Source organism: Tursiops truncatus, chromosome 19, assembly GCF_011762595.2.
Source record: "Tursiops truncatus isolate mTurTru1 chromosome 19, mTurTru1.mat.Y, whole genome shotgun sequence".
Classification (NCBI taxonomy): Eukaryota; Metazoa; Chordata; class Mammalia; order Artiodactyla; family Delphinidae; genus Tursiops; species Tursiops truncatus.
The window spans coordinates 48,457,223-48,468,844 of NC_047052.1; the positions used below are offsets into that span (position 1 = coordinate 48,457,223).

The 11,622-nt window shown below is 54.0% G+C and overlaps 1 protein-coding gene across 5 annotated transcripts in view; it reads left to right on the forward strand.

Annotated features, from left to right (window-relative positions):
* Positions 1 to 10,280, forward strand: part of NECTIN2 (nectin cell adhesion molecule 2) — a 28,185-nt gene extending 17,905 nt beyond the window's left edge. Inside the window, exons 6-10 of one of the 5 annotated variants that reach the window (XM_033844559.2) lie at positions 6,165 to 6,318; positions 7,833 to 7,971; positions 8,215 to 8,278; positions 8,425 to 8,535; positions 9,174 to 9,320. In XM_033844559.2, the coding sequence (XP_033700450.1) occupies positions 6,165 to 6,318; positions 7,833 to 7,971; positions 8,215 to 8,278; positions 8,425 to 8,486 (419 nt within the window). In that variant the 3' untranslated portion in view covers positions 8,487 to 8,535; positions 9,174 to 9,320. Of the gene's footprint in view, positions 1 to 3,088; positions 3,766 to 6,164; positions 6,319 to 7,832; positions 7,972 to 8,214; positions 8,279 to 8,424; positions 8,536 to 9,173 lie in introns of those variants that run through there. The other 4 variants (XM_033844558.2, XM_033844556.2, XM_033844557.2 and 1 more) reach the window with 4 other exon arrangements.
* Positions 10,281 to 11,622: the final 1,342 nt, after the last annotated feature.

Sequence of the window (11,622 nt, forward strand, 5' to 3'; positions counted from 1 at the left end):
GAATTCCCTGGAGGTGGTATTTTGGAAATGGTGGCTGATGTGTCTATGGGTCAATAGTTCTCTGAGTCTCCACAATGGGAACTCAAAAACACAGATAGGACCCAAGACTTAGCTGGAGAGGAAATAAATAAAGCCAAAAATAAAGCCCAGGTTCGGGCTGATGGAAGTGGGGTCGCCATCACAACTGTAGCCCAGGAGGCTTAGAGGGAGGCAGGGGGCCTCAGTGAGTGGGAGGAGGGCCCCCTCAGAAACACAACCAAAGACAAACTCACAGGCATGGGTGTGAAGACAGACACACCCACACCTGGAGACAGACGGAAGCAGGCCCCCTTACTGAGATGATCAACACACACACACGCACACGCACACCCGGAAAGACACCCAAGTGAAAACGGATCCCTCTTGAGGAATTCAGACACTCGCCGGGGAGATATGACGTAGCTACTGAGAAATAGTGTCACAGACCACACACCCAGAAAGACTGTTGGCCCACCTTCAGCGCATCTGACACGGTCAGGTGCACAAACACACACACCTGGAGGCAGACACCATCACGCAAACATGCCAGAAGCGAAAAGAACCGCGGACAGCAACAATTCCACGCGCGGAAGCATCGTCGCTCACACACAGATGCTGAGAAGGTAACTCGAAGACTTTCTCAAGTGCACACCCTCGGAAACTCCAAAAACCCCATTGTGGAGATTCTCTTTCAACAAACCGTCATCTGACAAGTATTTGCTGAGTCTTCCTCTTGGCCAGGCATAGAGGAGACTCTATGTGGGGAATACAATGGTGACCCAGTCTCAGTCCCTGCCCTCAAAGGAACAGCTGGAGGAGGGTCAGCTCCACCCACCCAGCGAGGTGCCCAACTGGAAATACACCCCCTGAACCTCTATCCCAGATACTCACCAGAGAAACTGGTCTCCCCACCCGCACTGGGTCAGTAGGCACCTCTGTGGGGTGGAGCCTGCAGAACACAGGTGGGATCACACTTGAGGGCCATCGGAGGAAGACAGAGCCACGAAAGCATGGACATGCCCCCGAAACACCCAGAAACCCCAGGGATATCCACCACTGGAAACCCCAAAGCGGACACGCTGGGTTCAGAGTTCAGCCTCGAGTGATATTCACCAAGTGAAACACACATACTCAGAGCCCCATCGGGAACCTGGGCAGTTGCGGGCTGCGGGTAATGCACAGAGAATCACACCGCCAGAGACTCTCCCAGTGGTGCCCACAGACCCGCAGACAGTCAAAAGCTTCATGGCAAAGACATGCACCTACGGATGGACGCCAACAAACGTGGGGACACCCTCTGAGCACCCTAGAAATCATCACGGGCAGTGAGTGTGCCAACAGGTGGCCTTGCCCGGAGAGGAGATTCGCTCACAGCTCTTGACAGGGTCACGTCAGAGGGTCTCAGAGACGCCTCACGTCCCCACGCGCACTCAGAACCGCATACGCTCGCACGCTCAGTTTGGGGTTCGCGCCAGCGAAAACATGAGAACACAGGCAAGGCCACAGGCTAGACATTGCTTCAGAGAATTTCTGACCCACACACAGGGACACGCTCACCCACCATCTCCAAATCATCATCCCCAGTAACACAGACACACGTTCCGACACGTGCGAAAACTGGGCTCCAGACTTCACTGAAAGCAATCTTTCCCATCTCCAGGGTACAGGTACAGAAATACATTCCCCCTAAAAAGCTTCACAAAATACTACTTACCCTTCACACTTGAGGTAAACTTTTTCTGTTCTATTTTGTTTTACTGTTGCTTGTGAGGCACCAGACTGATCTGCAGCCCGCTAGGTCGTGACCCCCCCCCCCTTTTTGGAAAGCATCCAGAAACAGATGCCTGGGTCCCAGCCCCTCTAGTGTGCAGAGGCGCAGGGAGGGGAGGGTCAGGTGTAAGTGGACCCTCCCCATCCCGCCCCGGTCTCTCCCAGTCACACCCTGCATGCAGGGGTGGGGGAAGCGGGGGATCTGATAAGATGCCAGTTGCATCCATGTCTATCCCTGTTGTGGGACCTGGACGCCCCCTCCCTCATCCTCACTCCTCCCCGCTTAGGGCTCCCTGACTTCCTTCTCCGCCCAACCCCACCCCCCATCCTCCCCCAGACCCCTCCCCTCCCACAAGCTCAGGCCCTGCTGGGAGAGGAAACCGGGAATGGGGGCTTCAGGAGCCCCATTCGCCACACTGGGGACATGTGCTCCCAGCCACTCCCGCTCCCGGTGTGTGTGTGGGGGAGGAATTACCAGGAGGCCCCTGGCCCTTCTCAATCCCCTTTCTCTCAAGTGCAAAGAGCTTTGGAATCAGACAGCCTCACACTCAAATCTAGGCTGCCTCTTCCTGGTTGGATCAGCCCCAAGATTCCGTGACGCTGACCTCAGAGTTTCTGGGAGGGGGTCTCAAACTCGGATGCCTACAGGGTCCTGGCGAGTGACCGGGGTGGCGAGGTGTGGAACTCTGTCCCCTTCGGAGTCACCAGCCTGACTCATCCACAGCCCATCTCACCAGGTGGAGGAGATGAAAGTTTAGTGTTGCCAGAAATGATTTTTTTATTTTTTGGCCACGTCTTATGGCATGCAGGATCTTAGTTCCCCCACCGGGGATTGAAGCCATGCCCCCTACAGTGGAAGCGCAGTCTCTTAACCACTGGACCGCCAGGGTCGTCCCTGGGATCTGATTTTCTTTTTCCCCCTAAAAGAAATCTGGAATTTGCAGTGAAATGGCCTAGTGCTTTAAATGTTAGCTGGCAAGTTTAATTTTGGTTGTTGGTTGGTTGGTTGGTTGGTTTTCTATTTTGTTAGCAAGTTTAATTTGGGGAAAACGCTGTGCAGGTGTAAAGAGATCCATCTGGAGGCCACCCACTGGCAACCCCTCCGCATACAAAGTGCCCAGCCTGTAGCGAAGAGGGAACGGGCTCTCCCTTCCCCCCACCTTCTTCTGCCCAAGTTGAGTCACCTCCCTAGTTCCCGTCACTGCCCTGCTGTGTCCTGGGTCCCCCCTCCCCACTCCCAGATGTATCCTCTTGACCTCGTGTCTCCCTTTCTCTCTCACCCCTTCTTCTCTCTCCTCAGACACCTCCCGGGCCTCGCCCCGAGACGTGGGTCCAGTGGTGTGGGGGGCTGGTGGGGGCGTACTGCTGCTCTTGCTGCTTCTGGCTGGGGGGCCCTTGGCTTTCATCGTGCTGAGGGTGAAGAGAAGGCGGAAGAGCCCAGGAGGAGGACCCGGCGGCAGAGGAGGGTCCTACGATCCGAAAACTCAGGTGTTTGGGAATGGGGGTCCCGTCTTCTGGACGCCAAGTGCCCCTGGTCCCCTGAGGCCAGAGGGTAAGGACGAGGAGGACGAAGAGGACGAAGAGGCAGAGAAAGGCCTCATGTTGCCTCCGCCCCCGGCACTCGAGGACGACATGGAGTCCCAGCTGGACGGCTCCCTCATCTCTCGGCGGGCAGTTTATGTGTGACCCCAAGACAGGCAGACAGCCAAGGGTCCCATACTGGTTGAACTTGTTTGTCCGGAAGACACTGGAGTTCAAAGCTACCTCCCGCTTCCTTTCCTGGGATGTGGAGGGAGGTGGAATGTCACACACTGGACTTCTGTCTCCAGGGCTGCATGGGGCAGGGGAGCCCCCCACCCCGGGGAGCTCGGGAATGGGGAACCACAGAGCACCCTCCCCCCCAGAGACTCGATTTGGGCTCCAGCCTGCTCTGGCCCCATGACACTCAGGAGTTAATAAACACCTTGGAGGAAAACATTGGGGGTGTCTTGTAATACATCAGACCCCCTCCTTGGGGGGTGGGACAGGGACTGCTAGGTCCCAGGGGGTGGGCCCTGGAGACTGGGAGCCTGGTGGAGGCTAGACTTGGTGAGGCTGGGGTTGGGGGCCGGCGGGGGTGGGCTCTGGTCACTTGGGTCCTTGAAGGACACATTGGATGCCCGAGACACCTAAAGCCAGTGGGACTGGGAACTGGGCTTGGACTCGGGAGTTCCAGGACAGAGGCTGCCTCCCTGGGTGGAGGGGCCAAACTGGCGGGAGAACTGAGCTCCCCGGGAGAGCGGGGCTGGGATCCTGGACTTGTGGGCCCTTGAAGGTGGGGAGGTGCTGTGATCTGATCCTCTGAGGGCAGCTCAGACCCGACCTCCCAGAGCTTGCTGAGGATACTGGGAGGGAGGACCGCCCCTTCATTCTCGGGGGCCCTGAGGGGATGGGGCAGGGGGGGTTGCTGAGGAACCAGGAAAGTCCCGCCTCTGGAAGAACAAGGCAGTGGCCTTTCCTACCTCCTTTGTGTTCCCTTGTCCCCAGGCTGTGCCCAAGGGGATTTTCGGTGATTCAGAGGGAGGGGCTGCAGCTCTGCATCCTTCTCACTCCCCGCCACCATTAGAAAATCTCCCAAACCCGGGCAGGGAACTGCGGTGGAGGCATGACGGGGGGCAGGGTTACCTCTGCTCTCCTGAGCCCCGTGACCACCTTGGTAAAACACCAGTGGCCTTCATCTCTGCTCCTGAGGCTGTCATGGGATTCAGTAAGGCTGCGCCCGAATGCCCAGCGTGGGGCTGAGCACGCAGGAGGGGCTTGGTGAGCCCGTTTCTTCCACCTGCATTGCCTTCCACTCACGGTGCGGGGACACTGCGGTGACTCGGGCAGAGCTTGCCTTGCCCTCCCGGATATGCAGTCGACAACAGGAATAGCAGCAATTTTAGGGTGAGCGTGTGTAGACTGAGCAGCAGTTACTCTGATATTCCCCCGCGCTCTGAAGCCCTCCAGAGGATGCCAGGCTGTGTAACAGGAAGTTGTGGAAATCGGAGAGTCCAGGGATCCAGGCAGCGTTCCTACCGGCAGCTTTCTCTCTGCATCTGTGAAGTGGGGTGGATGGAAGGGGGAAGCCTGTGGATGGGGCTTTGGCATACATGTTATTTCCCCTAGTTGTTTATTGTCTGTACCACCCTGTCCGGGCCCCCCCCCCCCACCTCCTCCCACAATGGGAGGGTAGTGCCAGGAGGGCAGGGGCGGGAATTTGGCTGTTCTGGCAGACAGTAGGTCCCTAAGTGTCCCTGCCGGGCCCCGCCTTACATGTCTAGAAAAACACCAACTGTGTGCCAGACCCCACCCCTTGGAGCGCGCAGTGTGGAAATTGGCAAGTAAACAGGTAATTGCTCCGAAAACGATTCAGGAAGTGGGAAGTGTTACAAAGGAGAGGCCCAGGGGGTCACGGGCTTCTCTCCACCCCTTTTCCTGTTAGGTTAGAGGAGCTATGATTCTCTGCCTAGGATGACTCCATTCTATGTAATGAAGGAGGGGGTCTGATCCCAAATCCAGAATCACGCTCTGACCCCCAACTTTTTTGCCTTTTCTCTCCATTCCCCATCACCTCTCTTCCCTTAGCTCCACACTCTCGCGTCATCATTCTGCTCTGGCCACATGGCCTCCTTGCTGTCTTTAAAAACAACTTGAAAAACTGCGCCTGGTGGCGCAGTGGTTGAGAGTCCGCCTGCCGATGCAGGGGGCACGGGTTCGTGCCCCGGTCCGGGAAGATCCCACATGCCGCGGAGCAGCTGGGCCCGTGAGCCGTGGCCGCTGAGCCTGCGCGTCCGGAGCCTGTGCTCCGCAACGGGAGAGGCCACAACAGTGAGGCCCCCGTACCACAAAAAAACACAACAAAACAAACAAAAAAAACCCTTGAGGCTTCCTCCCCAGGACCTTTGCGCTGGCTGTTCGCTCTGCCTGGAATGCTCTCATATTCTCATGGTTCACCCCCTACAGCTCCTTCAGATCTTTGCTCAAATGTCACCTCACAGTAAGGCTCTCTCTGACTGCCCTTGAGGGCCCCTGCTCTGTCACTTATCATCTACCCTGCTATACACTATTATCCTCTATCACTTACTATCACCTGGCATATTAGCTATTGTGTATATTTCTCTACTGGTGTCCTCCCTGCCCAACAAAACATGAGTCCAATGTGACTAGGACTTTTGTATGTTTTGTTCACTCGATCACACAACAAATGATCATTAAGGATTAAGTGAATAAAAAGAATGTCCTCTGCCCTTGGGAAAAGAGGGAGACAGGTGGGTGGTGACTTGGGAGGTGGGGCTGGGAATAAGGCACTGTGGCTTCCGCCTGGAGACTCCCTCACACTGTCCGTCTTCTTGTAGAGACACCCAACACAGCAGGCGCAGGGGCCACAGGTGGCATCATCGGGGGCATCATTGCTGCCATCATCGCGACTGCTGTGGCCGCCACAGGCATCCTCATCTGCAGACAGCAGCGGAAGGAGCAGAGGCTGCAGGGGGCAGAGGAGGTGGAGGAGTGAGTGATGGGCCCTAAGAAGTGGATGAGGGAGGGGTCCCAGAACTGGGCGCACAGAGTTGGGGAGGAGGCCGGGAGAAAGTCATCAGCAATGGCTGAGTGACCCAAAATAACCATGACTTAAATGGGGTGGAGAGGAGAGTTTATTTCTGTCTCCTAGAAATCATGTCTATGACAGTTCTGCTCTGTGACATCATCAGAGCCCAGGCTCCTGCTATCTTTTTGCTCCACCTTCCCTAGTGCGTGACCTTCATTCACATTCCAAGATAGCTCCCCTCTCTTTTATCGTTGTCTGTGTACATGACAACCAGACATGGCCATCCTGGCCTCAATGACCCCATTCCTTTCAGTGGGAAAGGGAAATGGAAATGGAAATAGAAGGCAGTCAGCAGCCCTGTAAGGGAACCCATCACTTCCTCTAATTTCCCATTTCCCAGGGGCCTAGTCACATGGCTGCCTCAGCTGCAAAGGAAGCTGGGAAATGTAGTCTTTATTCTGGTGGCCGCGTACCCAGCCAAAATCTCTATTACTATGAGAAAAGAGGAGCCTAGATATTGGGGGAAACTAGCCCCACTTCTCTGTGTAGAACACTTATGTGACAGGCTTGATGAGATGTATGTTATGTATGTGATCTCAGTGAAGCCTCCTATCCATCCATTCATTCATTCGTTCAATAGGTATTCAGAAAGTACCCGCTTGGGGCAAGACCCTGAAAGCTAGGAACACAATGATGAGACAAACACTTAAAAGATGTCCAAAAAAATAAAATAAATTTAAAAAAGAAATAAAAGACGTCCGCACACAAAAACATATCATATCATGGAAACCTAATTTTCAGATGGAGCTAAGGGTACCCATTTTCTCAAAGAGGAAACAGGTTCAAAGAGCTGAAATCACTTGCTGAAATTCATCCAGCAAGACAGCATTTTGGGGGCCAAATGGTTCTGAAATAATATGACCCAGTGTGTGTGAGGGGGAACACTTGTTTAAAATGCACCTTGCTGGGCTTACACCAAACCTATTGAATCAGAACTTTTACAAGAAGGGCTTGGCATCTGTATTTATAACAAACTCCCTACGATGCACAAGAAAGTTTGTGAACCACTGTCTTAATCATGTAGTCAATGCAAACCAACAACTTGCTGTTGATCTCTTTTTCTAAGCCCATGAGACCCAGTGGTGTCTGAGATGGCCCTGGCCCTGGCCTCCCAGGGTTCACAGTCTCAAGGAGACAGACCTGTTCCCAGACAGTGGCAGTCCATCATGGCCAGGGATGGGCTAGGGAAGCTGAGGGAGCTGGGAGAGGCTAGAAGGGGCACCTGACTCAGCCTGAAAGATGAGGGAGGGCTTCCTGGAGGCAGGGACATCTGAGATGGGGATTGAAGGCATAGTAAGCCTCCATCATTATTATATATATAGGATGCTCTGGTCTGAGGGTGTGTAGAATGAGGGAATTTAACAGAGTTTGGGGGGCAGGAAAGCATTTCATTCATTTTTTTCATTCCCTCTTCTAGATATTTCCTGATATTCCTCATAGTGTGTTCTGGGAACGCCATGTTGACAACACAGATCTCATTTTTTTCCCCTCACTTTGCTCACAGTGGGGTACAGTCGTTGAATGAGATCAGAAATAATATTTCAAATACAAACTCAGTAAGTGCCCTGTGAGGGACGTATAGGTAGATATGATCATATAACAGGAGTTCCAGATCCTCCTGGAGAGTCAGGAAGGCTTCCCGGAAGAAGAGAAATTCATGGGATGAGTAGGAGTAAGCTGGGTAAGGGGAGGTGGGTGATGGAAAGAGAGATCAGACAGAGGAAAGAACTGTGCAGTGGCCCTGGGGTAGAGGGCTTCTCAGGGCTTAGCCTTCACCTGACCTACCTCCTACCCCACAGCCTAGAGGGGCCTCCCTCATACAAGCCGCCGACTCCAGAGGCAAAGCTGGAGGAGCCGGACATGGTGAGCACTTCCCCTGGAGCCCAGGCTGCCCCCACATCCCCATACCACTTTTGCCACTGAGGCCAGGGCTGGGAGCGGGGACTGGTGGGGAGAGGCTGTCTGGGAGGGGGGGTGGTCCTGACCTGTCCCTCTATCTCACATCACAGCCCTCCCAGCTCTTCACCCTGGGGGCCTCGGAGCACAACCCGCTCAAGACCCCCTACTTTGATGCTAGTGTCTCGTGCGCTGAGCAGGTAGGAGCTCGGGAGAGGACAAGGGTGAGTTTGGGATCTGAGTTTAAGGGCCTCCTTACATAAAAGGTCAAGGACTAACGGTTACAACTCAAGTTCAGAGCTGTATCTCTGGTTAGACCTTAGAGCTCTGAGATACATTTAGGATTCAGTGGGGGAGGTCTTGGTTGTAGAAGTCCAAGGACATGGGGTGAGAGTTTAAAGTCATCCCATCAAAGAAGACTGGTTGAGTATCTCCATTTGCCGGACACTGTACCTGGAGCTGGGACAAGACAGACAGTCACTCCCCTCAGTGGCCTCCTGGAGATCAGAGGTTGGATGTTGAGTTTGAGACAAGTCAGTTTTCAAGGGGCTATTTAGAGCTTAAGTTTAGGTCAAGATTGAAGTCAAAGACTCATGGGGAAAGACTTGGGGTCAGTGATCAAAAGAAAAGGAGAGGCTCAAGATTAACAGGGTAGAGTCCATGCTCTGGGCTTTGAGTTAGGGACCAGCTGTATGATTGTCCCAGTTCAATATCAACCCAGGTGACAAGGGGTGACATAGGGTGAGGTCAGGTCTGGTTGGCATGGGGAGATGGTGGTCAGGATTTGAGGGTCAAGGAGCAGAGTGGGATTCTGTGTCATGTTCAAGAGGTGACCTTGGGTTCATTCCCTCCCGATCCCCAGGAAATGCCTCGATACCATGAGCTTCCCACCTTGGAAGAACGGTCAGGGCCCCTGCTCCTGGGGGCCACGAACCTGGGGTCCCCCATGCTGGTGCCTCCAGGGATGCCTGCTCTGGAGACGGTTTCCCTGGATCTAGAGGACGAGGAGGAGGAGGAAGACTATCTGGACAAGATCAACCCCATCTACGATTCCCTGTCCTACTCCAGCCCCTCTGAGTCCTACCAGGGCAAAGGCTTTGTCATGTCCCGGGCCATGTATGTGTAAGCCGCCATGGTCCTGGCCTCTCATCTCTCATTTTTTGATCCCTCAACTTTCTGCCAGGGATCTAGGGCCCCCTGATCTCTCGCTTGGCCACTGTCAGTTAACACACATGCATCTCATCTGTGACTTCTATCTTGGTGGCTCCACTGTGACCTCTAATCCATGATCTCTGACTCAGAGAAATGGGCCATGACAATGGAAAACTGATAACCTTATCTTAGGAGGGGCTGGAGAAGGTAGGTTTCTTCACAACCTCTTACCCAAGGGGTCCTCAGACTGTGACCTTAGATTATACCTCTCATGTCCCACCATCTCCAGACTCCCCCCAAATCCCAAAGAAGACCCCAGACCTCTGATTGGACCTCAGGCCGTCACTCCTAACAGCTCTGCTTGGGTGGGTGTTGGGGGCATCCTGTTGCTCAGACCTGAGCCCTCCAGGTGGCAGAGCCCCACTCGCCCGGTCCCCACCCTGTCCCCAGTGGTGGGAGGGAGGGGATTTCCCCAGCCCAAAGCAGAACTTCCCCATCTCCTCCCTCCTGCAGGCAGGAGTCTCAGGGTACAAACCCTTCCCTGAGCTCCCACTACCCCAATTCCTGTGTACAGAGAATTATGCCCCAGCTCAGGGCTACATGGGGTGAGCTTCATGCAGAGTGGGCCTTGCTGACCCCAGCCTTCGGAGAATTTGCTGTTAACTTTGAAGACTACTGAGTTCTCTTACTCCTGCCCAGTGGGGTTGGACCCACCCGCCTGGGTGGGGGGTGGGGAATGGATCACCTGGATCAGGGGTAGGGGATGTGATATTGTTTTGTAATACAGCATTTCCTACAAAATGAGTTTGTACTTTGACCAGGTCTCAACTCGTGTTTACTGTGGGCTGTGAACGGGATGGGGGTGGAACATAATGGGTAATGAATAGGGGGGTCCAGGGCTTGAGGGAATCAGTAGACTAGAAGTCAAGATGGGTTACAGACATTAAGAAAAGAGCCAAAGATGTGAAAAAGATAATTGAGGGGATAATGAGCAAAAATGCATAGCCAAAAACAGTGATGGGTAATGGAAGGAGTGGGGAGGAGTCCAGGGCATTTTTATTAACGAAAAGGAATCTGTAACAGCAGTCTAATGGGTAATGGACCGAAATAAACGAAACAAAGTAGAAAGAGCAGTAATTAAGTACGAGGGGCTCGGGCGTAATGAATAAATGGCAATAAGAATAGGCCAAAGGCAAATTATGAATAATGTTGTAATAGGAGCTCAGGGCGTGATGGGTAATAGGTCTGAAAGAATGAGCCAGGGGCAGAGGGATGAATAATGGAGAAACAGGGGCCGCAGGCATGATGGGCAATGGACCCAAAACCTTATGGTCAATTAAGAATTAGCTAAAAGAATTAGGGAAATGAACGGGCATAAATGGGCTAAAGGTAGTACAGGCAACCAAGCTGAAATGAATGGAGCAGAAGGCATGCTGGGTAATGGGACAGGAATGAATGGGCCAAAGATGGAAGACGCAGTGACCGGGGCAAGGGTTGGGGGGAGAGAGAGCCAGAAGGCATGATGGGTAACGAAAGGGGTGGGTCTACGGCAACTGTCCCGTTAAATAGGTAAGGGGCATTGTGGGTAACAAGAAGCAGGACAGCGTTCACATAACGGGTTAGAAATCTCCCGTGGCACTGTGGGAAGGGCTAGCACTTCCGGCGTTCGGTGTGCGACTCCGGACTAGGGGGCCGCCCCTCTGCCGCGGTGCCTGGTGGGACGCGAGGCCTGACCTTGCTGCCTAGCAGCCTCTGCCGCGCAACCCACCTTTATCCGTGTCCCTTGACCCTGGCACATTAGCCAATGAACACAAAACGTTGATTACGTCACCAGGGTCCGACCCCTGTACATGCTGGAGCCAATCAGGATGCTTCAAGGGCAAAGGCCGACCAATTATCATGGCAACTTCGCTGAGGGGCGGAGTCGAAAGAGGGGCGCCTTCTGGAATGGGGCTGAGGCGATTCGCCAATGGGCGTTGCAAAGTGTGCAGCACAGACCAATGGCGGGCGAGCACCGGAACCCGCGGCATCTAGAGCCAATCGGTGTGGGCTCCCCAAGCCAATGGGAAGGGGGGGAGGTGTGCTTTGACCTGTCTGCGAGTGGGAACCAACAGAAAAGGACGTTCCAAAGAGGTGGGTGGGACTTTCATCCATGACTC